The sequence below is a fragment of the Pinus tabuliformis genome, chromosome 6, assembly GCF_031772625.1.
Source record: "Pinus tabuliformis cultivar Carrire ecotype Pingquan chromosome 6, CPIR1, whole genome shotgun sequence".
Lineage (NCBI taxonomy): Eukaryota > Viridiplantae > Streptophyta > Pinopsida > Pinales > Pinaceae > Pinus > Pinus tabuliformis.
The window spans coordinates 489415495-489442722 of NC_142292.1; the positions used below are offsets into that span (position 1 = coordinate 489415495).

Here is a 27228-nt window from a genome sequence, read left to right on the forward strand (position 1 = left end):
ATGCTGTTGATCTGGGCATATACAAGCGCTCAAACACCCCTACGCAATCCTAGACTGTGGTGTTATGGCCTGCGGCCTAACATAGTCTTCTTGTAGCTTCCAGGCAGCATAAACCTTATTCCTTGTCCCTCCAACAATATTCCAACAGATCTGTTCCTTAGCTCCTCTAACTTGGCCCTCCTTTCAGTCTTCCTGAAACGGCTTCAGAACAGCCTTATTTCACCCACGCTGAATGCTCCTTCTTGCTGCGGCTAGGGCATATCTGAACTGTGGCTTTAGACCTTGCTTTTGCTGCGGATTGGGAGCCTCTCTTGACTGCGTATTAGAGCCTTCCCTTTGACTGCGGCTAGGTCTCCCACTTGACCTCTCTTGCCACTAAACCCAAACGAGTGGAGAGAGATCATGAGAGATGTGTGTGCCTCAAATGACTTGAGGTCTCCTCTATTTATAATGCAACGTTGAGGTTGAGCTGGGGGTAATTTGTTTGCTGGCCGACCTTGACAAATTGTCAATAACACAAATAAATTCATATCTCCATAAACACACGTCGGAATCGGATGATCTTTAGATCAATCCTACACCTCTCAAAGAGAGGAATCCAAGAAAAATATCAGCTGCCATAAATAAGGTGACCCATATGGAGTTTGGCCCTAGTTGCCAATTTTAACAAAATCACATTGTATTTCACTATTCCTAAAGCTGTGTTCATGTTGTCTATGGAAACTGTGTTGCAATGTCTGTTCTAGAATCTTGTTCATTAAAATCTGTTTCTGTTGCATTTTTTTGTAACATTGACACATGGAGTTGTATAGTTAGTAGCATGTGAATGCCGCCACCTGTAATTACCGCTCACAATTGACTCTCTTGTTTTGTGACTGGTCAACTTTTTACTTGCCAAGAGTATAGTATGCAGTGATGTATCTCATTGTATACAGCTGTCAGTTGAATTCCATTGCAAGACATGAATCATATTGTTTCCATTGCGCTTGAAATAACATTGTATGTCACTGTTCCTAAAGCTGTATTCATGTAGCATGTGAATGCGGCCACCTGTAATTACCATTCACAATTGACTCTCTTGTTTTGTGACTGGTCAACATTTTACTTGCCAAGAGTATAGTATGCAGTGATGTATCTCATTGTATACAGCAGTCAGATAATTCCATTGCAAGACATGAATCATATTGTTTCCATTGCGCTTGAAATAACATTGTATGTCACTGTTCCTAAAGATATATTCATGTTGTCTATGGAAACTGTGTTGCAATGTCTGTTCTAGAATCTTGTTTTTTAAAATCTGCTTCTGTTCCATTTTTTGTAACATTGACACATGAAGTTGTATAGTTAGTAAACTGCATGTGAATTCCACCACTGGTATTTACCGCTCACAATTGATTCCTGTTTCGTGACTAGTCAACATTTTACTTGCCAAGAGGATAGTATGCAGTGACCTATCTCATTGTGTACAACTGTCAGATAAATTCCACTGCAAGGCATGAATCATATTGTTTACATTGGGCTTCATGTATGTCACTATTCCTAAAGCTGTATTCATGTTGTCAATGGAAACTGTGTTGCAATGTCTGTTCTAGACTCTTATTTGTTAAAATCTGTTTCTGTAATGAACATTAGTTCATTTATGGAATCTCAAACATAGCAAGGGTAAAGAGTTGAAATCCATTTAGGATAAATAATTATATAATTGATAATGATTGGATGAGATGATATACGGTGAGGCTTGTGACAGTATAGATAATCATGCTTTTATTGTTGCATGAACATGCTAATAGTTATTTTCTTAAACAAGTTTTTGGTTGGTGGTTTTCCCTGACTTTCATAATATTTTGTACTAAAATTCAGCTGGGTTTTACATGTAACAGTTGGTTGTACACAGATGTCGTGAATGTGGGCAGGCCCTTCCCGAAAGCTATGAACCACCTGCTGATGAACATTGGACAACAGGAATCTGTGGCTGTGCTGAAGATCCTGAGAGTTGTAAGTTCAATTCCAATCTATAAGCTATATATTGTCTTCTTTTCTGTTGCTACTTGAAAGCTTGATTGCATTTCTGACAGATTAGATGTAAAATGTATATACTTATAATCTCTTTTGATCGAAATATTTGCAGGATTAGATTTAATAGAAATAAGTATGTTTTAGTTACCTTTTGTCTCAATCAAAAATAATCTTCTTAAATTTAATTCTAAGTTGTTTAGATAATCAGAAGCAGATGCAGGTTTTGGAAATGGTACTTTTGATTTTCCAAAAATGGGGAGAGGGTATATAGATGATATCTAAATCTTTGTGTTTTTTAAATATTCATAAATATTAGAAAAAATCAGAAAATTAAAACAATTCACAATTAACATATTGTTGATTTTTCAAGTGCAATAGATTCAAGCACAATTTCTGAAACTGATAATTATTTCTAATATTATTGATATTATTTTTAGCACTTCCAGTTTATCATTAAGCAATTATACTTCAGAAATTCAACCAAAAAAACAGTAGGACAGTAGAGATCACAATAGAACAATGATGCACAAAGACACAAGATTTTATCCTGGGAAAACTCTCTTCTAGGGAAAAATCCAACAACCTTTTCTTAGAGAAATTATCCAATTCAACAAGAGAAACAATCTGACCTTTTCAGTCAAAATAAACTCAAACTGACCAGCAACAAGATCCAGGTCAAACCTGGTCAAACTGTCCACAAGATCCTGTCAAACATCTGCTCAGAAATTTCGGTCAGCTCTGGTCAACTAGGCCGAATGTTGGCCTCCTGCTCCTCCACAGAAAATTCAGTCTACTTCCACATGAAATGCTCAGAAAAAATTCGGCCCTTCTCCACAAGTGCGAAGTCAAACAGAGTCAAAACATAGATAAGATGCTTGGTCAATGCTTGGACTAGTCTGGTCAAACTTCAGACTGTTTCTTTCCTTTCTCCTTTGCATAGATGAACAAAAGATATGATTCTTGAGTGATCCGAATTGGTCGTTTGAGGAGGAGGATGAGTAGCATATATATAGTCATCTCATGAGCCCGAAAAGGTGTGACAAGTAGGCTGGCCGACTTGACTTTGTGGAGACAAATAATTTAAATTTCAAAAATTTAATTTCCCTCTTTTGAATCCGACTTGAAATACAATTCATATTTATCATTTCTTTTGATTTTTTCAGAGGGCTAAAATAAATTATGAATACTGACCATAGCTACAAAATTCATCACTCCCTCTTAGCTAGGGAGGTATTCATAATGATTCCTTTAGATGTTCTCTTGTTGAAAAATTTATCTATCCCAAGAAAAGGTTGAATGAACTAGCTATCTCGATGAATCCATCCACCTCATGTTCTATACTAGAACCCTGCAGAAAGCATCCCGCATCAGCATCATGCAAAGAAATCTAGTCACCCACTAGACATATCCCCTTTGCAAAGGATCTAGTCACTCACAAGCCAATTACCCATTGGCTGGTTAGGTACCCCTTGACACAAGACTAGTCCTTGTTTCACCAATCCACCAAGTTGTCACTTGTAATCAAGCACCCTCTAACACATGGTGAAACCCTAAGCCCATTTACCATTCCCACATGTCGTCACATGCTATTGAATGGCAAATCACTTGGCTGATGTTATAGGCACTCACTCAGCCCACTAGTTAAATAACCATTAGCAATATGGTCAGGTAACCCCTGACCGAGGGGAGCACTTTGGGCCTTTATGCTTACTGGGCCAATCTTTGTAGCCACATTACATGGCCCTCGGTCATTACCCATGACTTGTCATATCTTGACCTAGGGAGAATCTTCGCCCCTTGATGCTATAACATCAATGCTTCCTTTAGCCAAGGGAAGGATTCTCAACCACTCCAAGCTTGTCCTTGAAGTATACAAACTTCATCTTGGGACAAAGGCTTTGTGAGAATGTCAGCAATCCTACTCATTTGTAGAAATGCATTGGAGCTTCACTGCTCCTGTCTGTACCATATCTTGGTAGTTGATCTCAATGTGCTTTGACTTTCATCACGATTGTTTCCAACATCTCATCAAACAATCTTGCGAATAGCTTCCGAAGCTACGCTTCTTCAAAACTTACCAAACCAGCTGCAATATACTTCGCTTCAGTAGTGCTATCAACTTCCTGCTCATCATAGCAGATCCCAAGCTGAATCATTATACTCATGTGTTCTTTTGCACTACAACTGTACTTCATCATTTGAGGCATATCTCAATTTACATCCAACTGTGCCATGTCGGTACCTCAGCACATGTGCTCCCTCTGCCACCTACATTCTTCAGATTAGTTGCCATGGATTGGTTGTCCATCATCCCAAATCTTTGAAGAATCGTGATAATATGCTTCATTTGACCAAGGAAGTGTTGGAAAATCAAAGTAGTTATATTAGGGTTTGATTCTCCTTTCTTGATAATTACTTGTGAGTGTGTTGGCTTCTTTTACTTCTTTATTATCTTATCTTTCATCAAGAAATTACCATATTATGTGTGTATGAAGATCACAAAACAAGAGACACAAGATGTAGGCACTATGCCAGGGCAAAACCCCCCTCGAGGGGAAAACCCAGTCAAGAAAATTCTTCCTTTCAATAGTATTCTTTGAGACTCTTCACCCTAGACAAAGACCAAACCTTCCCTCCACACCAATTCAGCCTCCTAGATCTTCGACCTCTTTCCAGCAACTTCGACTAGGAAACAACTTCCGGCATCAACGAAACTTGGAAGACTTCGATCTCCCAAACCAAGGCACGAAACTAAGAGAGAGAGGCACCAAAATGTCGATTTCCTTCTTCTTCTTAGACTTTCCCAAACTCGCACTTCCTTCGTCTTTCTTAGACCCACTTCGTCCTACTTCGCACTTCTCCAACTACTCTTGAGATATCGAACTTTCTTGAGATGAATTGCTCCAAATGACTTCGACTTACTTCTATTGATAGGCTCCATGTGAGGTCGAATAGTGTCCTTAGGCCGACTTGGTGTGGAGGATATATAAATTATATTTGACTCAATACTAAACCTTTTAACATGATTCAAAAGCCAAAGAAGGGTCTCTTTGAATATACAATGACTCTATAAACTCAATATTAATCCTAGGAGTCCGCAATGGGGACTTTGACTAACATAATGATGACCCAAGCATGAAACCCATGTTTTAATAAGTCATTGTTACAATAATAAAAATTCTTTTCTTTATTCTTTTGACAAGTACATTTCATGATGACTCAAATACATTAATGAAGACTGAACCTAGTTACATTTTACAATACTCCCTCTTAACTAGGGAGTTATTCATAATATACAATGGAAGATCTCAAACTATATGAAAAATGAAGAACTTTAGGCATCACAATGCCATGGATTAGATTCTTGACCAAGGTAATCTATCCATTGGTCTCTCAACAATTTAGGCATCACAACACCACAGAATAGATTCTTGACCAGGGCAATCTATCCAAGTGGGAATAAGGTGTACTCAAGCTTTCAGCCTCTCTAGGTACCATCAGGCTTATTTGCTAACCACCAACCCAGGGACCTAGGTGCGTATCCATGGTCAGAGCTCTACGACCCACGCCACCTTCCCTACTTTAAGACCTAGACATCAACACAAAGTGTCAGCCAGATGTCTTCCCAGGCAATGCTTCACTCGCAAAGCCTCAACAAATCTCTTCCACATTCTTATCATCAATACAATCAACAATATCTACCAAACCAAGCAGGTTCCTTAGATATTCAAACTTCTTATTAGGAAGAGCCTTTGTTAGTATGTCTGCTACTTGTTCATCTGTCGAGACATACTCCAACTTCATGATCCCATCCTGCACCAAGTTCCTAATAAAGTGGAACTTATTGTTGATATGTTTCGTTCTAGCATGAAACACGGGATCTCTAGACATCTTGATACAACTTTGATTGTCACAATTAATCACAGTAGGACCCAAAGACTTCTCGAACAAATCTGTCAGAAGCTTCCTTAACCAAACAACCTCCTTTCCTACTTCACATGCAGCCACATATTCTACCTCAACACTACTTAAAGCAACATGATCTTGCTTCCTACTCATCCATGAGATCATAGCAGCTCCCAGACTAAAACATCCTCCGATAGTGCTCCTTGCATCGGTCTCACTACCATTCTAATCATAGTATGTGAAACCAATTAGCTTGACTTCCTTACTATCATACTTTAGGCAACGATGTATAGTGCCATGAAGATACCTCAATATATGTTTGGCAGCTATCCAGTGATCATGACAAGGCTCCAACTGAAACTGACTAAGAATGTTTATTGCAAAACATATATCTGGCTTAGTATTTACTAGATATATTATGGAACCCACAAATCGATGATAGGAGGTAGGATCCATGAGACTAGAGTCAGATCCCCTCAACTTCTTGAGATTGGTGATCATAGGAGTAGTCATCGGCTTGGAATCCATCATCCCGAATTTCTGCAACAACTTGATGATGTAATTTCCTTGCCCCAAATATATCTCCCCAGGTCTTTGCCATACTTCTAGACCAAGGTAATAGTGCATCAGTCCTAGATCCTTCATTTCAAATTCAGCTGCCAACATCTTCTTGCATTCTTGAATTCTTCACTCTACACCTGTGATGAATAGATCATCCACATATAGTAGAATAATGACGGGCTCATTATTCATGACCTTGATGTAGAGATTCAGATTGACAAAACTCTTTACGAACCAAATTCTAAGTAGATATGCATCCATCCTAGCATACCATGCCCTAGGTGCTTGCTTCAAACCATATATGGCCTTCTTAAGTCTGCAAACATGAGAGTCCCTACTATTAACTTCAAAGCCTTCGAGTTGTTCGATGTACACTTCCTCATCAATGGTCCCATTCAGAAATGCGGTTTTCACATCCATTTGATGGATATTCCACCCCATTGTAGCAGCCAATGAAACCAACGATCTAATGGTAGTGTACCTTGCTGTGGGTGCAAAGTGTTATCACTAGGCTAGAAAGAGTTGGGCTGTCTTAACCTCTAACCTAGTGCAACTATTTCAGACCACTTGGACTGGAAGTTAGCCCTTCCAATTTGAGAGGGCTCTCTCAAATGTTTATCAAATTTACTTGAAACAACTCAAACAACAAATGACTAACTCTGATTTCTTTTTTTGTGGTTTTGCAGGTAAATAAAAATGTGATCATTGCCACAGTGTTTAATGGAAACTGAGGCATCTATAGCTTTGAAACTGATATCAAATTAACATCCACAGTCATACATAGTAAATGAAGGAAATTGGAGCAGTTTGACAAGATTTCCAAGTAATCAAGATACTATGTAAAACAAAAAACAACATGGTAAGAACACATGAAAGCCATGACATGAATCTCAGGTACAAAAACAAAGTTGCTGCAAATTTTCTATTAATAGGATCAAAAGATTACATAAGGTCAATTCTTCACATTATCCATCAACCCTTCTCAAAGTTGAAAAGCTAGCTATTTATAGAGAAAATATATCTTTACATCAACTTCTCACCTGGGCCAGATTCGATCCACTATCTAAGAGACTTATTTCTATTTTTTTTCTAACTGACAGAGTCCTCATAGGGATTTTCTATTTTACATAGTTGGAATTCAACTAGGACTCTACTAGCTTTTAAAACTCTAACCACTTTCTGTTGATGAAGATAACCGAGCTCAACTACTTGCTGAATTTGCTGGAGTGTCATTACACCTTCGACATGTTGTTGATGACTAAATTTCTTTTTGTTGACTGTCCTCTTTAATGAGTTGGCTATTATGCTAATGTGGCTATGTGCTGACTTGGCATTCTGAAAAATAGGAGTTTTGCATGATGAAGTGGACACCCTTCATGATCTAAAGTCCTCCTTATCATCCTTTTAGATTTGTCTGCAGTTTCATCATAAAATTCTATCTGCTTTGACACTTCATTTTTCCATTCTTCAAACTCAAGTTTGGTTTTGATAACTTCTTGTCTAGCTTCTCTTAATTGTTCCTGTAGAACCTCTATTTCACTTTTTTCTTGAACAACCTCCTTGCCTTTCTTTTTCTTTGTTGGCTTCTTTGATGGTTTTGTTTTGTCCAATGGTACTTCAGGTATCTCCTCAACTTGCTGCATTGATCTTGTGACAGGTTTCCTTGGCCTAAAAATGAAACCATGTTCTTCTTGAGTAAAGTCTAATTTCTTAGCCCTCTTGCTTTTCTTCTTGGTTTCAATTTGGGTCACTTCTATAGGTTGCTCAACTGGGCTTTCTTCAATTTCTATAGCTTCTAGAATATCAGTTAGCTTGCCCTTCTTTGTACTCTGTTCTCTATTCTGTCTTCTAGTCATCCTCCTTTTGGTGCTTGTGGAAGTCTCTATTACAGGTTGCTCTGCCACTGATTGTTGCTCTGCTACTAGTTGCTGCTCTTTTCTAGGGGTTGTGGATTTAGATTTTGGAGTTCTCCTAGAGGGGGTAGCAACATCTAATTCATATCCACTTAAGAACAAGAAGGTAAGCCAATCTTTGTTTAATCTATTTAACTCTTCAACCACCAGCAATTTGATAAGTCCATGATGAAAAACAGAGGTACTGCTGGTTTAGCTTGAACCTTGTCAGCCATTTTCCCTAGACTTCTGAAGAGATAGAAGGGGATATCTAAGGGTTGTTTACCTGTGAAGTGGAGCAACAACCTGAAGTGGTACTGGTAGACCATATGGAACCTTCCTTCACATGTAAAATATTTTTGAATAACCATCAACAACTTGGAATAATGCTCCTTAAGGCAGGTTTTGGAGATGCCTACTGTCATATCAATCCCTCGATGTTCTTCCTTCAAAAATTCATCACAATTTTGTAACTGGAACTTCTGGACTTTAAACCACGTCTCCCCTGACCTTGGGATTTCAGTAGCATGGGAAATGGTGTCTGGAGAGACAGTCAAACTCAAGATGCCAACCTTCGTACCAATCCTGGTGAAATTGATGGCGAAGTCTTTAGTAATTTGCGTATGAAAACCCTGCAATTTTTGGCAAAATCATAGACATCCCACGTTGGCAAATGACTGCACAAAAGCAGGTCTTCTTCAAGCAATTTCATATCCGTGGGCTCATAACGCACTACAACACCTCCTTTGTATTGTTTTCTAGATGCCATGCTATCAACACGTCAGGAGCTATTTGTAAGCTGCTTCCTCTTCACCTGCAGATCGATTTGAGGACACCTAGACCACACTTAGACTCATTTTGACAGCGCAAACCCTATTACAGTGACAACACTTGTGAACCTTTGGTAGCAGCAGATGGTATAAAGTGGAAAAGGAAAGGTAAGAATGAATAAAAAGAAGTGGAGGGCATGAGAATAAAGGTATTTTATGACTCAGCACAACTTTGACATCACTAAAAATCATTTAAAATAATACTGTTACACAACGAAAGACTTTCGTAGCGAGACAAGTGTTAGGATGGACCGTTTTGCTACGGAACTGTCAGGAACTTTCATAGCAAATTCTTGGTTTGTTGAACTAGAGTTGTTGCGAAAGTTTGTAAAACTGTCAGATGACTCAATTATGAAACGATGACCTCTATACAAATGGAATCATGACCTTTCCTCTTTTATGATGATCCTATCAAACACTAAATGTACCATATGACAAATTTTACATGAACCTAAACATAAAAAAACCTTATCGAAAATGACTAATCAAACTGAAAATCATTTCTAGGGGTTATCATGGATAACATAAAGGTTTCTTCATAATTAATGCCTTCCTTTTGAGAGAAACCCCTTGCAACGAATACTCCAAATTCTCAGCTGGAGGACCCACGAAGAAGAAGTTGCTGATGAATGGATAAGTCCCTAGCTAAGAGGGAGTTATAACAAGTTACCAATTACAAAGGAACTTGGACAAGTACCTTGTCAGAGGATACTTGGGCAAGTCTTCCTCAATTGAGAGGAAGTGATAGACACAACATTTTTGTCTTCACTTGGGAATAAAGAATGGGAGGATTGGGTAATCATTTGGCATCCGATACTCTTTGAGGATGTGTAGGGCATCCAAGACAAGAGTACGCAAGAGGACCGATATTCTTTGAGGACTGGGAACCCAAGACAAGAATAGTCCTAGAAGGTCATACTCAATGAACACCTAGGTGGGTATGTAACTTGAGAGACAATGGCTAAGGTGTCTATAAGTAATTGGTCTCGCCAACATTGTTCTCTGATCTATTGAGAGATAGAGCTGTCAGTCAAGGCCTTGCTGTGGAAACAATGTTGGTTACTATGATGCTATAACAGATGGATTGCCAATCCGGTTTCTCTTATGTGAATTCTTTAAGATTGAAACATAGCCAAACACCTTGTAATGTGGTATAAATACCTCCCTAGTTAAGAGGGAGTGTTGAAAGAAATGTAACTAGGTTCGGTCTTCATAAATGTACTTTTGATATTTGTATTTATTCAAGAAAAGAAATATTTTTTTTATAATATATGTCAATGAGTTTCTTCCTCATTAAAATAGGTCTAGCACATGTTAAAGTGCTATAGGCGAGTCAAATAGTCAAAAGAAAATGTTGAAGACCTTAAGGGCATGTTGCACCATGTATATGTTTGTATAAGAGTCAAAGAATATCCCTCCAAGCAAAGTCAAGTCTCCTCCAAAGCAAAGACACCATCAAAGAAGCTATCCGAAGCAAAGACATCAAGTCGGCCTACAAATAGCTAGTCGGCCTTCAAGTCGGCCTAAAGGAGGGACAAACCTCTATATATAGAGGTTGTCCACTCCCTCAAAAGACAACGCATTGATATCTCTGAAATCAACGAAGTAAGGAGGCAAGTAAAGGGTAACGAAGGACGAAGAAAGGGTCTCCAAGTGCAGCGAAGAAGAAGGGTACACAACCGAGCTCAATAGGACTATTTCTAGGGAAAGCTGCAGTCACACGTGCGAAGGAAAGAGCCTCTTCCTGCGGTCATTACAACACTATCATCACAGTCACATAACTTCGTTGGTTGGCAATCTAAGTAGGCCTATAAGGCCTCTCACTCAAGCGAAGAACGAGCTCTCTCAAGCGAAGAAGGAAGAGGTCAATATCACAAGGAATACAGTCACACGTGTGAAGAGAAGGAGGTTGTCTCTACTGTCATAACAACCCTCCCATTACAATCATACAAGTTCATTGGTTGGTGAAGAGAAGGAAGGGATCATCATAAGGAAAGGGTCTCATCAAAGGTATCTCTTCTAGAGCAAGTGCAACAAGATCTAACAACAGTTGGAAGGAGGACGAAGTGCTGGGAAACGAAGTGCCGGAAGAAGGAAGTGTCGGGGAACAAAGTGTAGAAAGGAGGAAGGAATTGACTTGTGCTTGGAGGATATTCTTGTCAAGGGTCTAGGGTTTGACATTGATCAATAAGAAGCTTCAATAAGAGAAACTTACTAAACGGTTTTCCTCTCAAGAGAAGAGAGGTTTTGGCCTTGGCAGAGAGCCAACATCTTGTGTTCTTGTTCTTATGTTTTTGATAGCAGTTTGATGAAGTACACACACATGCATTAATAATAAGAAGAAGACGATTAAGCTAACAAGAAAAAGCAAAAAGACTCCACAAATTGTTATCAAGTCAAGAAGAATGAAACTACACCTAATTGCCCTTGATTCTTCAACATGATCTTCCTCCTTGTCTGGTTCTCTACAAGAGCCTTAAAATATTGGAACCTCTTGAAGACCTCATCTTCAGTCTTCAAAAAGAAAATCCGAGTCTTCTTGGAGTGGTCACCAATGAAGGTCACATAGTAATCACATCCAGTAAATGATACATGAGACATAGGACCACAAACATCAGAGTGTACCAAATCTAGGATACTTGCAGCTCTAGTGTCACTGCTCCAAAAGATGACTTGGTGTACTTTCCTAAAGCACACCCCCTGCATGCATCGTGATGCTCCGTGCTGAGGTTAGGCAAACCTGTAACCATCTCCCTCAACATCTTAAAAGCTCCATGGTGCAAATGGGCCATCTTTCTGTGCCATAGCTCACACAAATCACCTTGCTCGCATGTGCCACCAAGGCTCTAATAGGCTGAAACATAAGCTTGTATAGCCTCCCACTACGGGCTCCAATCACACGAGCATACTCGATACTAGATCCTCTAGGATATATCAACACTTGTCCCTTTTGGAACAACACCTCATACCCCCTGTCCTCCAAGCTAGAGACTGATATCAAGCTCTTCTTCAACCCTGGAACATAAAGAACATTTGTCACCTTCAGAGGAGGTAATGACTCCCTCTGAAATGATATTGTCCCCACTCCTGCTGCTCTGACCTTGGAGTTATCTCCAAGCACAACCTCCAAGTCAATATCATCCTCTAAGAGACTTGTGAAGTGCTCTCTCACTCTGGTCATATGGAAAGATGCTCCACTATCAATGAACCATGCACGAGAAGATGTAACATGAGTGGCTAAACTCACCACCAAGGAAAACTCATCCACCTCTGTTGATAAGGCAAACTCAGTGTCAAATCTGGAAGTGAAATCATCCACCTCTGCTGAAGCTGCAACTCCCTGCTTCTTCTTATTCTTCTTGTTGGGACACTGAACAACATAATGACCCATCTTCCCACAAGCAAAGCATTTCACTTTGCTCATGTCCTTCTCCTTCACCTTCAGCTTCCCTTTCTCCCGCTTTGCTCCATTAGAAGACCCCTTCTTACCCTTCGTTGCAAGGGCAACATTCTCGTCACTTCCCCCACCACTCTTGCTGCTCGCCTTAACACTCCTCTTGATGTCCTCCTGGATGAAATCGTCCCACATCCTCCTCCAATTTGAAAGGTGCTCTCTGGACACAATCCCATGTATGAATTCATCGCATTTCTCGGACAACCCATCCAAGGCAATCCTGATCAACTGGTTCTCTGGAATAGCCTCTCCCACGACAACCAACTCATCCTTCACCTGTGAGATCCTGATGAGGTATGAGGTCACAATGTCGGTCTTGGTCATCTTGGTCTTGTGTAGCTTTTGCCTCAACACCATCTTCCTTTTTGATTAGAACTCTAGTGTAATGAGACCAAGGACTCACACATCTGGTTGGAAAATCTCATCCCGGACACATGAGGGAATAAATGGTCCTTGATGGCATCTAGAAGAATCTTCTTAGCCTGCACATTCTTCTTGTTGAAGTCCACTAATTGAGCTGGGTCAGTAGGTGGTTGCATAGGAGCCTCTACAATGTCCCACACTTCAACTTCCTTTAGTAAAAGCATCATTCTTTCCTTTCAAGGGCCAAAATTATCAGCCCCTGCCAATCTATCCTTTACCCTCAACCTTGTTGTCATGACCTTCCCAACCAGCGAATGGAGCAACTTTGTGAACTAGGAACCTTCCTCTCAACTGCTGAAGTCTTTGGGTTTTTGGCAAATTTTCTAAGTCTGTTCAATATTAGCAGAAGTTTAATGCTTGTTGGTCCTTGTATCAGCTATGGAAAAATCTCTGGTTTGACCCCTCTTTGGCTTTGATACCATGTAGAAATTTGAGTTTAATTTGTAGCGCAACCCAATTTTATGTTTTGCATGGTTTAATGCCTAAACCCATCATGAAATACAAGACTGATAGCTGCATTTACATAAAACATTAGAGCTAGTCTACCATATTCTTTTGCATAACTAACATACTAGATAAAATAGCAAGCACACAATATTAGACAATGATTTTTGGTCAATTTGACCTTGGAAAAACCCCACAGCCTCTTGGGGAAAACTAGTTTTTAAGGAGGTTTTAATTGCTTCTTAAGAAAATTAATACACATGAAGAAAAATAAATTTATCTTCCTTATTCTCTTGTTCTCTTAGTCATAAACTCTGATTGCCTTTGGTTGGTTTTCTGTGCAGCTAACAATTACTAATTTTTTGATGTCAAATAGAGCATGGAAGACTTGGAACTATGATCCGGATTTAAAGAGGAATGCAATAAATTACAGAGATAACCATAAAGACAGATATGAAGCGGAAATAATACTTCATTTCATTACTGTAAAATACCGAAATATGCTTACAAACAAAAATGGAAATAAACCAGCTAGGGCGATGGTAGCTTATCTCTGAGAAGAGATGTGGCGGCTACATGCCTCTAAACTGTGTTACAATGAGGCTCGAAGGCCTATTTATTGTTGAGAAACAATGGAAAACCCTTCACATCCCAAAACCTAACCCTAGAAGATGAAACACCAAATTGTGGGCCCCGTTTTGGGTAAGTTGGTACATCAACTTCCCGGGGTCGTAACTTTGGCACCCGATCTTCGTTTGACGCGTACAATAGCTTGTTAGAAAGATCTATCCGAGCACTACAACTTTGGGAAGAGAAACATCGATCCATGACCCATGTTGCTCCCAGATTTCCCAAAAAACGTCGTTTAGGGCCTCAAAACGGCTCTGGAAGTTCAGGACCCGAAAATTGCTAAAAATAGTAAATTGTGCTACAATTATGGAAACTGAAAAACTGAAAGAGACAGTTGTGGGGGTCCAAATGGGATAGGTGGGTGGCCACCAACATCCACTTGGATCATTCCTCCCCCCTTAGGAAGCAATGGTCCCCATTGCATTGAGTTCCTCCATCTGCTGAACTTGTTCTGCAATCTCTGATGTGTCCAATAATGGTGGGAAGCATGGTCGACGACGGTCCACATTGAACACTTGTTGCAGGCGAAGGAATGGAGGAATGCTGTGCTCCAAAGCATTGTTCCCCACAGCCTTGGTACTGCTATAAGGACCATGTCGGAGTGGTCTGAGCTTCTGATGGGCTCTTGTAAGGTGTTCTTTCTGCAAATGTAACCAAACTTTGTCGCCCACCTGAAACTTGTGTGGTACCCCTGTGGGTGAGGAGAAGTTGTTCCTGTGTTTTTTCATGACCGTATCCCTTTGCTGCTGCTGCTGCGTGGAGGAACCCTTCACGAGGGTCATGGATGTGGTGACGATCTTCCCCTTACTTTGTGAGCGAACTAGACAGATGAATTTCCTAGTCTAGGAGATGAGCTCGCTGCCTTTCTTAGCAGCGATCAAAGAGGTGGTGGTAGGTGGGGCTACTTCCGGTATCGTATAATGAATTACACAAAGAAATAATGACAGCACGAGGCCTTGTCTCATACACAACATGTCGCCTCCACAAGTATGGTTGGCCTAATAGTACATCACAAACATCCAAAGGTGTAACATCACACAATACCTCGTCTGTGAAGGGTTTGATGCTGTAAGGAAGGCGGCATTGCTGACGAACTTTGAGATCTTATCCTTCATGAAGCCACCCAATACTGTATGGCTGTGGGTGTGGTGTAGTCGGTAGGACCAACCGCTTCACGACCTCAGCTGAAATGAGGTTCTTTTGGTTGCCACTGTCGACAATGAATTGTAGCGGCGAACCCTTCACCCACATCTGTGAGTGGAAAAGACGTTCCCCCTCCTCTGGATATTCGGGCTCATTCTTTTGGATCTTGGCGGTGGCAACAGTGACGCTGGGCTCCGCATCAATGATTTGCTTCCCTTTGCCATTCCCCTTGTTGGGTTCTGACTCAGGGTCGGAACATGCATTTGATTCTGAAGCCTTCAACTCGGCCACCAGCGACTGCTTGGTCCGACACTCACTTGTGTTATGAGTGGGACCCTTGTGGAACTCACACCACTTCCCTGTGTCCTTTTTCGACTTTGTGGTGTTGTTCTTTTCTTGCGGCTTTGACGGGTTGTCTTAAGTCACCCCACCTTGGCTTTGTCCTTTGGTGTTTGGATTTACAGATCCAAAGTCTCGCTTCTTTTGTTTCAACTTCTGCTCGATTTTGACAGTGTATCGGTATGCCATGCCGAGCAAGGAGATGTTCAGGAACTCCATCTCTTCCTAGATGTATCTATGTAGGCAACTGCGGTATTTGAGTACCAAATGCAGGTCAGAATCCTTGATACCCAACTATGTGCGAAGGGTATGAATTATGTTTGTGAACTCCGGCACATCTTGGTCCCGTCCCTGCCGCGGCGTGGTCCACTTTATGTATTTGTCCTCATAGCTTTTGACAGGGTAGTACTGCTCGTTGACGGCATCCCGGAATGAATCCCAAGTGGGTGCGGCTGAAAATAGTGAGCCCGTACTTTCATTCTTCTATTCGCAGTAGGTTTTCCACCAGTCCTTGATGTGGGGGGCTGCTTTGAGAAGAGTGAAAACAATCTTTTCCCGACTCGAAAATTCATGAACAGAAAACTATCCTTCTAGTAGATTTAACCATTTATCTACGGCATCTGCGTCTATTTGACCATCGAAGATGGGGATTTCAAAATTACTTGTACCTTAAAGGGCGTGGCATTTCCAGAGTAGCTACTGGAAGCCGATGCGTCGCCTCTGGGTAGCCGCTGAAGGATTTGGGAAAAGTTGTCCATCATCGTGTTCCTTTGTCGCTCGAGGGCTTCTTCGAGCAAGATTTTGATAGGATCTCCTGCCCCCTCGTCTTTCTTCTCATCCGCCATGGGAGGTCGTCGGGATTTGCGACGCTGGTCTTGCAAAGTTCGACCAGTTCAAGCCCTAACTCCTTATATCCCGACCTTGTTGGGGACATGCAAAGAAAAACAGAGAAAAAGCAGACCGCTTTGATACCACTGATCCGGATTTAAACAAGAACGCAATAAATTACAGAGATAACCATAAACACAGATATGAAGCGGAAATAATAATTCATTTCATTACTGTAAAATACTGAAATATGCTTACAAACAGAAAAGGAAATAAACCAGCTAGGGTGATGGTAGCTTATCTTTGAGAAGAGATGTGACGGCTACATGCCTCTAAACTGTGTTACAATGAGGCTCGAAGGCCTATTTATTGTTGAGAAACAATGGAAAACCCTTCACATCCCAAAACCTAACCCTAGAAGATGAAACACCAAATTGTGGGCCTCGTTTTGGGTAAGTTGGTACATCAACTTCCAGTGGTCGTAACTTTGGCACCCGATCTTCGTTTGACGCGTACAATAGATCGTTAGAAATATCTATCCGAGCACTACAACTTTGGGAAGAGCAACATCGGTTCATGAACCCATGTTGCTCCTAGATTTCCCAAAAAACGTCATTTAGGGCCTCAAAACGGCTCCGGAAGTTTAGGACCCGAAAAATTGCTAAAAATAGTAAATTGTGCTACAATTATGGAAATTGAAAAACTGAAAGAGACAGTTGTGGGGGTCCAAATGGGATAGGTGGGTGGCCACCAACATCCACCTGGATCAAACTATGAGTGCATTCTCTGACTGCTTTCAAACTTGAATCCAACGCTGGAGGAGTCTCAAAATGTATTCAAACTGTGAGCAACTTTGTGAGCACTGTAACCATAGTTTTAAAAAATGGAACCGGTGACCAAACTGGTCCACCTATCAAACCGAGTTTCAAACCGGAACTGGTCAGATCTCAATGAATCTTTCTTTAAAAAAATACATGAAATACTTAGTTTTTAATGAAAAAAACTATTTTAAGATTTAAAACCATGATTTCAAACCAATAGAGATAAAATATGCAAAGTTTGCTCATCTATATACCAGGTAAAGGTGAATATATCAAATTGGCATCGAGTGCAATACATATCAACAACATAATACATAATCAATGAGGCTCTAAATGGCCTCTAGAGTCCAAAAACAATGTTATAAGCTATGGGGTCACTGGCCTACTACAAGTCTACATATCAGTGATCAACATGATCACTCCTCATCATGATCAAACTCATCACCACTACTAGACAAGGGATCATCAACATGAGCTACATAAATAATCTAGCTGAGTGTTTGAGGACTCCTAAAACTCCTTTGCAACCTTAGTAGTAGTGGTAGTAGTAGCAACAAAAATAGAAATCAAAACTACAAATCATTGATCAACATGATCACTCATGAAACTCATCATTGGTTCAACGCTACGAAAAATTGGATCATCAACAAGAGATACATAAACATCATCTCGCTCAAAGTGTTCAGACGTGGATTGCTCAACCTTATAATATGATAAAAATTGAAGTTTAGCATGCCTAATTAGTGATTTTGGTTTGAGTGAAGGGTTCATCTCCTCAGCCTTATAATGTGGTAGAAAAATCTTAGCATCCCTAACCAATTATTTTCCTTTGAGTGAAGGGTACATTATTGTTAAGGCCATGGTAGAGGAGTTCAACAATCAACACCACCAGCATAAACAAAGTTCAAAAATCAATGCCACCAACATCAAGATCCTTAAAAGGCTTCATGCTATTGGTCAAACGCTAATCTCATACCCTCATGCATGATAAAATCAAATGGAAACATTGCAAACCCCCAAACCATGAAATCCTAAAAACCATTAAGTCTGTTGAATTTTGAGTGAACTCTAAAATTCTAGTTTCTCCATATGAAATCCGATGAGGTCAAAACCACTCTCAAACATCCCAAGTCATTTCATGGTAATGTTAAAAATTTAAGTAAAAAGATGAAAATGAAAAATAAAGGAAATGTCACTTTTACTTTAAGAATTTAACTTACCATTTGGCATTGATTGCTAGTGTTGCTAGGGTTGATATGAGTGAGGCAAATGAGAGGGGAGGCATGCTTTTCTTAATGAGTTGTTTTTGGAGGGAAACAACTCCAAATTTCCCTCAAAACAACATCAAAACTTAGAGAATTGCATTTTGTGGGGTCTGTAGCTGGCCTAGCAATAAACCGGTTAGTTTATGAAGGAACCGGTTTATGCTAAATTGCAGGAAATGTTGCCCAGGGGTCTGTTTCCGGCCGGAAACAAAACGGAAACGAGGAAACTTGTACCATACGGCTTGGAAACTCATTTCCGGCCGTACTGGCCCGTTTCACGCTAGGGAAATGTGGCTAGTACGGCTGGAAACGAGTTTCCAGGCCATACGATAGAGTTTCCAGTTAACACTTGACGTTTTATTTTATTTTATTTTTTTGATTTTTTCGCTTCTAATTTTTTATTGGGCAACTAAAATATCTTCTGGATGCTTCTAGATGCCTCTCTCAAGTTATAAAAAAGAGGATTTTTTGAGTGGGGTAGCCTAATGTTCAAGCCTATGGCCCTAGTGTTGATATGCAATTCATGGTAATGTGAAATTCTTAAAGTAAAAGGATGAAAATTTTCATCCTTTTACTTAAATTTTTAACATTACCATGAAATTTTTCAGGATGTTTGAGAGTGGTTTCTCCCTCATTGGATTTCATATGGAGAAAGTAGAATTTTAGATCTCACTCAAAATCCAATTGACTTATCTATTTTTCAGGATTTCAGGATTGGGGGCATTGTAATGTTTCCATTGGATTTTGTCATGTACTAGGGTATGGAACTTGGATTTAATCAAGAGAACCAAGCCCTCTGTGCAGGGGATACTCCCAATAATCAAGAGCACCTAGGGTACTAGGGTATGGAATTTGTATTTAATCAAGAGCACTAAGGTCGTTCGACTATGTAGGAGGAGACTCCCAATCAAGCACGAGACAAGAAATTGGAAATTTCTCGTGGTTGATTTTGGATATTTCTATTTTCATTATGTGATCATTCATGAGTAAATGTGATGTAAATTTATAGACTTATAGTTTATGCATTGACAATTGACCATTTAATCATAATGTAATAAATTAGAATGTGTCATGTATGCTTTATGATTGCACATATTTCTTAAATGTCCTAATTAATATATATATATATATATATATATATATATATATATATATATATATATATATATATATATTGCGTTTCCCCGTTTCCAAAATTTGGGGGGGCTACGTTTCGTACACATTCCCATTTCGGAAACTCATACTCGTTTCCCTGTATCGTGCAAGTTAGGGTTTATGGGAAAACTGGCTCATTCATTTATAAAATGGCCGGTTTGGGTCGATTTTTGTGGTTTTTTGGCGAAATAGGCCATAAACTTTGTCCAGTTTGACCCGGTCGCCCAATGAACCGGCCAGTTTGACCGGTTTCTTGTTCAAGCCTTCCGGTTTTTAAAACTGACTGTAACCCAAAAAATTCGACCTAGGATTACCCTCCTTCACAACCTAATATCTCCACAGAACTCGGCCTATACACCTTCAAAAATTTGGTTTGACAGGTAGTGAGAAATCTGGTATATCTGCCAGTCAAATCAACCCTTAAACTCGTCCAGGTTGCACAACAAACACGACTGCTCCCTAGCTTTAAACTCAAACTGTTTCTCTCCAGAAATGTGGATTGTTCCTTCACCAAAAATTCAGACTGATAACCTCCTTTATTTTCAGCCTGAACACTTCACAAACTTGGCCTAAACTCTCTTCCCGAGAATCTTAGGATTCGTGCCAGTCTTGGAGCAGAAAACTCGGGTTCCTCCTAACTGTATGCTTCTTCCTTCCCTGCAATCAAAACTATTCTCCTTGCACTCACTTTGCTCTCTTCTCTTCTTCTCAAGAGTTCGAATGAATCAAATGATAGTCTCTTTTCTCCTTTTGTTTGCTTGGGGGAAATCCCTAGGAATGGGTGGCTATGATTTAATCTTGAGACCTTAGATAGGAGAGCTAAGATAAATTCTCAAGATTTGGACCCCTCATATATTGGCCCTGTTGAAAATGTAACTAGTTTCAGTCTTCATAATTGTTGTTGTACGCATTTCAATATGTATCCTATATAACAAACAAAAGAAGAAAATAAAAAGTTATTATTATTAAAACACGGGTTTCATGCTCATTCTTGATGGTATTCTAGGTAAAAGCATGTTCTTCATGCTTCTAGGGTTTGTTAGGTTTTAGGATTTTTTGTCTTGAGTCAAAGGAGTCAACATCATGTTTATAAGATCCTTTCGGGCAAAATGTAATTGGAAAAGAATTATTTTTGAGTCTAGAAAGTCCCGGAAACTCCAAAAATACAAGTCGACCTTGGTAGCTTCAAGTCGGCCTAAAGGAGGGAATTCGATCCCTTGGAAAGGCTATAGAAAGGAACAATTTGACCTCATTTGTCACACACTCTCAACAAGAAGTTTGATCTGAAAAGAAAGAATTCGATCTATAGCTAGAAGAAGGAAGAGCGAAGGTCTAGAAGGTAAGAGAAATCCAAGGCGAAAGCAAAATATCTATTTTTGGGTTCTATGTCTCTCACAAAGAAGGGTTTGCTTGTCAAGGGGAATCATTTGTGGAAGAAAATAATTAGAAGACCTATTGATCTAGAAGGAGGGTTTCTACATTGAAAAAGATCAAGACTACGTCAAGCTCTCATCAAAGGAAGGTTTGAGAGGAAGACTACAAGAAAGGTTGTCTCTTGAGAAGGAGATCTATTTAAAGGCTCATTAAAAGGCATCTTTGAAGGAAGCATCAAAAGGATTTCGGTATCATTCAACACTCTTGAAAGCTGTTGTTGGAGGAATCTTAGGAAACATCTTTGAAGGACATCATTGAAGTTTCTTCAAAGGTCTTGAGGGAATCAAGAAAGATTGAAGACATCATCAAGGAAGAGGAGAATCTTGGTTATCAAGTAAGTATCATATAATTACTCTATGTCTGAATCTACTAGTCATATGGGTTCTTTTTGCAAGGAGAGCATTAAGCTTGTCGGAGCATCAAAATACCTAGCATGGAAGAAAATGATTTGACTTGGCACTGATAGAGCATGAGGTAATGGAATAGGTAACTGGGGAAATTACTGAACCTGGTAAAGACAAGTCTCAAGAACTAGCAAAGTACAAGAAAGGGGAAGTAAGGGCACAAAGGATCATAGTTGAATCCATCAAGGATCCTCTTGTTCCATTTGTTGCAAATTTGAAAACTTCCAAGGCTATGTATGACAAGCTAGTAAACTTGTATTTTGTGAGTACATTAGGACAAAAGATGTCTTTGCGGAATAAACTAATACAAGATGAAGAAATCAAAGGATGAGGACATGGCATCCTTTCTTATGAAGATCTCTCAATTAAGAGATCACTTGCAGGGGCTTGGAGAGACAAATTTTGATTTAGAAATGACCATCTATGCACTAAATGCATTGCCCTGGAATGGAGCAGTTTTGCAACAAGCATTCAACTCCTTTTGATGAGTTGTGGGCTGAGTGCATTTTGGAAGAATCAAGGATCGAGGTAAAAAATGACATTGGATCAGATGAGCAATCTCAAGCCTTTCTAGCTCGAGTCAAGAAGCTGAATAAATGAAAGTTCGAGAAGTTTAAGAAGAAAGATGTCCAAGGTTCAATGCTTTAAGTGCAAAGAGTATGGACACTATAAAAGGGACTGTCCAAGCCAATAAAACAACAAGAGAAAAGGAAAGAAGTGAGGCTTATGTAGCTGAGGAAGTAGGAGAACCTAAGTAGAAGACGAAGAAAGAAGAAGTGAAAGATCTTTACTATTAAAGAAAGCATCTTGTTTGTCAGGGTCTTGGTAAAATTGGTCTTTCCTTTAGGATAACATGCATTGTTGTTTACTTTAGAAGAGTCTTGATTTTGTGTAACATCATAGAGAGAAGCATGTGGTAGTAGCATATGTAAAGCCTATTTGGTTGACTTGCTTTGTAGAAATCATTTAATCTTTAAAGAAGATAGATAGACCATTTTGCATATTGTTCATCCGAGCATTATCTAACATTATGTTAGAGGTAGTCATCTTGCTTAGATGGATCATCATGATCCTGGAAGAACCATCATTGTGAAAGGTTCTTGAAGCACTATGACAAATTTAGTATACATTCCATGTAATGTGGAAACAATACTGATAAAGGGATGAAGGAATGCAATGGGTGAAGATGCAAGCTCATCATGAGACATATAGCTAGATGATGGAATAAGAAGCATAATAATACTTTGGAAGTGACTCTTGGTTAAGATTCACATGTGTATAATCTTGTAACATGCTTAGTATGATTGTATGATGTTTAAAAGGAAGAATTTGACTTTCTTAAGGATGTATAAGATGATTAAGACTTTCTTAAAGATAATGATTAACATTTAGGATAATCTTCAGAAGAAAAAGTTCTAACTTGGTAATCAAGTTCGATCCTTGGGCACTCAGATCCATGAAGGTTCATATGGAGATGGACCAAGACGATGTTGATGGAACGAGAAGGTCATCATGATGAGGTAAGTTTGATTTTAATTATTGTTAGTTATCTAGTTAACATATTATTTTGCTATCTGGAAGAATGTTGCAGGAATACATGATGACAGTTGAGGCAAGTTCAACTGTATGAATATGTATGAAGAATGTTGAGGGAAGCTCAATAACCAGTACCTAGCAACTGTGAAGTCAAGATGTGTCCATCTTGGGATTGAAAGGTCAAAGGAGATCACTTTCATGAGGAAGCTATGATCAACTTGAAGTTTGGAAAGACTCAATGCAATGCCTTCATCTATGTCGAAGATGAAAGTGATGAACAAGAAAAATGACTTGGATCCTGTCACAAGATTGAAGAGTGATGATGGCTCCATGATACCTTGAAAGGAAGCAGGTTCGATACGATGAGATGCAGAGAAAAGAGGGAGCCAGGCAGCTATGAAAAAAAATGTTAGCTGATACTCTTATGAAGACAAGCTATAAGACTTGTAGTGTTGACTTCCCAAATAGAAAGGAAGTCTGAAATCTCCTCTAGATTTGAGAGGGAGTAAAGGAGTCTCCTTGAATAGGAGCAAGGATCTATTCTCTGGGCAAGAGGGAATAGGGATATCCTCTCTAGTTGAGAGGGAGTAATGTTGGACATCACATGTGCACTCTCTTCTTCAAGTGATGAAAAGAGAATGATGGAGGATTGGATAAGCATTTGTGGATTCTTCGAGGATATAAAATCCAAGAAAGGAAAGGTACCAACACTCTTTGAGGATAGGATAGGTATCCAAGAGAAGAGTGGTTGAAGAGGACCAATATTCTTTGAGGGCTCAGGATTGGAGATCCAAGATAAGAATAGTCCTAAAAAGACATACCTTGTAGATATTTGGATGGGGTATGTGCCTTGTAGAGATAGTGCAGTATCACACGTAAAGACTCCCGACAAATGCTTCGAATAAAGTTGAGCTTGTCAAGTTAGGCCTTAGTGACAGTGTTGGTAATAACGATGATGCTTATGGTTTGGCTTATCAATCCGACTCTTCTTATGAGAACTCTTTAGTTTGAGAATGATGTTGTCTTGGTTGTTCAATTATGAATATTTCCCTAGTTAAGGGGGAGTGTTGAAAATGTAACTAGTTCTGGTCTTCAAAATTGTTGTTGTACTCATTTCAATGTATCTTATGTAACAAACAAAACAAGAAAAGGAAAAGTTATTATTATTAAAACATGGGTTTCATGTTCATTCTTGATGGTCTTCTAGGTAAAATCATGTTCTTCATGCTTCTAGTGTTTGTTAGGTCTTAGGATTTATTGTCATGATTCAAAGGAGTCAATGTCATGTTTATAAGACCCTTCAGGGAAAAATGTAAATGGAAAAAGAATTATTTTTGAGTCTAGAAAGTCTCGAAAACTCCAAGAGTACAAGTTGGCCATGACAACTTCAAGTCAGCCTAAAGGAGGGAATTCAACCCCTTGGAAAAGCTATATAAAGGAGTAGTTTGACCTCATTTGTCACACACTCTCACCAAGAAGTTTGATCTCAAAAGAAAGAATTCAATCTGTAGCTGAGGCGCTGAAACTTGAAAGAAGGAAGAGCGAAGGTCTAGAAGGCAAGAGAAATCCAAGGAGGAAGCGAAATCTTTGTTTTTTGGGCTCTATCTTTCTCACACGTGCAAAACCTAGGGTTCATGCGACTTCCTAGAAAGGTTGAAATTGCAGATTTGAGTTGTAGGTGCAGCATCAGATTGCAAGAAGAGCAAGTATTCTATTTGGACCTTGTTGACATTGGGAAGACTTGTTTTGCTCACAGGAGGATTGCTGGAAGAACTGTCTTAGGGTTTTTGTGTATTTGCTGTAGGATTGAAGTTGCAAAAGAGTTGCAGTATTGACGCTCGTAGGTCGAAGTTGCCATGTGAAGCTGGTTGGTGCTAGATCAATGAAAGACTTGTTGGAAGGGTTGACTTGATACTTGGAGAAGGACTTAGTATAGGATTGGGTCTTTGTGTCTCATTTGAAGCATATTCTAGAAGAAGAGAAGAGAGCCTAATTTCTGTGTCCTCTATTGTTACTGTTTCGTTCTTGATATTTGTTTGATGCAAAGATTTAACTAAAGAACATAAGAATATTAACAAAGTTCACAAGCAAATATTAAGGTTAAGAAAAATTGATATAATAAGTTGCCTCTTTGAATTTTCCAACATGCCCCATATTTAAGTGGTTTCCTAGTACTTTATAATGTCTTTTCTCCTTGGTCACTTTTTCTCTCATAAAGTGAACTTTAAAAAATAAAGTCAGTTTAATTTTATGAAGTGTCGCATGTATTTTTTCCTCATAAAGTGATTTTATAACGCAAGTCACTTTTATAATAAAGTACAAGGTATATTAAAAGTACATTTCCCCCATGATTTAATTATAACACTTCAAATCCACCACAAAAGTTATTAAAGTGTCTTCCTAGACTTAGAGACTAAAGACCATAGGAAACACTTCCTTGGTACTCCTTAAATTTTCAACAGGAACTTATTAGACTAGCGGAACCCCGTCTTATACCTCCTAAGAGGTTGGGGATATTACGGAAAGGAAGTTCTGATTTTTGTTGCTGTACAAACAATATTTACTCCATGTTTGAAACTCGTGAAAGTATATTCTTGAAACATGTCTGGATTGAAAGAATGGTGCTTTCCATGTTGGAGATGTTTCTTCTGACCTTTTTGGTTTTATCTTGATGTTGTTCGATGACTGATAAGTGATACCTTCAAAATGTGATTAAAGTCTAATCTTTCGGTCTAACTGGTAGTCCCACAGCTTGTTCTATTTATTTATTTATTTTCATTATAAATCAGACCTTGCTTATAACTTCTCATTGAAATCTCTCCCATTTGGTAAACTGACTGAATTGGTGTAACTTTTGTTTCAGGTTGGCGTGGCCTGTTCTGTCCATGCGTTTTGTTTGGGTACAACGTACAAAATATGAGGGATGACATACCTTGGACTGCACCATGTACTTGCCATGCAATCTTCGTTGAAGGTGGCATGGCATTAGCATTAGCAACTGCTCTATTCCATGGTGTAAATCCTCGTGCAGCTTTCTTGATTGGAGAAGGTTTATTTTTTGCATGGTGGATGTGTGGCATTTACACAGGTCTCTTTCGGCAAGAGTTACAGAGGAAATATCATCTTAAGGTAACGAATATACAATCATTTGTCGCTAGAAGTTTTCATTTTTTGCAATAACCGTCTTGAACTACAGATAACGTACAGAACATTCTGAAGAATACAGTTAACCTCGCCAATACGATAGTAATGCCTCTCCCAAGTTTCCTTGTTTCTATTTTTGATTCTGGTCATCTTAGATTGTGTTATATCTTGAAAACTGGAGCGACGAGAAATTGAATGGTTCATTCACAGTTGATAATCATGCAGTTCATGACAAAAGACATCAAATTGATTTACTGCTTCTTTCTTGCGAGGGACATTCTCATTGGCCACATTCACTACTGCTATAACAGTCTTTCATCTGAGGCTATGCATAAAATTTTAATGTTAGTACAGAGATGTTTTGATATCTTTGTATGCTTTGTGCAGAACTCCCCTTGTGATCCTTGTGTAGTACATTGCTGCATGCATTGGTGCGCTCTTTGTCAAGAGCATCGTGAAATGCAAGGGCGCTTGTCAGATGATGCTGTGATGCCTATGACAATAACAAGTCCACCTCCTCCCCAAGAAATGCAGGTTCCTGATAATAATGGTCACGGTGCTACTGATAACAATGACGAACAAAAGCATGTAGAGATGGAAGCACTATGATATGCGATTATTGGTCCTGCCAAAGGCAGTACTATGGTAATCAATTTGAGTTGACTGGCTATTAGGAATTCACTTATGTAATGTTTTCTTGAAGTTCAAGACCTCAAGATTTTTGACATTTAAATTATTCTTTCCCGTTTACAACAAGAGCCTTATTATTATTTGTTTTCAATTTAAGTAAACTTTTATTTGATAAAACATTGGTCCCTTGAAAATAAGAACATAATGAGTCAGAGCATATCATTGGGAGATTTAATAAAGGTGGGAATTGGAATATTTCACGGGTGGATTGCTTCCAGGCTCCTCGCATTCATATTTTCATTAGCCATGCATTGCTTCCGCGCTCCAGGCATACATAGAAACTCTGGGACCTAAAGTGATTGCAAGTGATGGA

At 39.3% G+C, this 27228-nt stretch overlaps 1 protein-coding gene across 1 annotated transcript; it reads left to right on the plus strand.

Annotated features, from left to right (window-relative positions):
• The first annotated feature begins 1579 nt into the window (after positions 1-1579).
• LOC149259458 (cell number regulator 6-like) lies at positions 1580-26958 on the plus strand. Its single transcript, XM_089454196.1, has 4 exons — positions 1580-1618; positions 1881-1995; positions 25945-26210; positions 26613-26958. Exons 1-4 carry the CDS (start codon positions 1580-1582, stop codon positions 26832-26834), a joined length of 642 nt encoding a protein of 213 aa, XP_089310322.1. The 3' UTR covers positions 26835-26958.
• The last annotated feature ends 270 nt before the right edge of the window (positions 26959-27228 follow it).

Bases quoted from the DNA above. Each gene is read 5' to 3' on its own strand.
- LOC149259458 (XM_089454196.1), top strand. From the start codon at position 1,580: ATGTCTGTTCTAGACTCTTATTTGTTAAAATCTGTTTCT. The intron at 1,619-1,880 runs GTAATGAACATT...TACATGTAACAG, and splicing joins ATTTGTTAAAATCTGTTTCT to TTGGTTGTACACAGATGTCG. The intron at 26,211-26,612 runs GTAACGAATATA...TGCTTTGTGCAG, and splicing joins AGAGGAAATATCATCTTAAG to AACTCCCCTTGTGATCCTTG.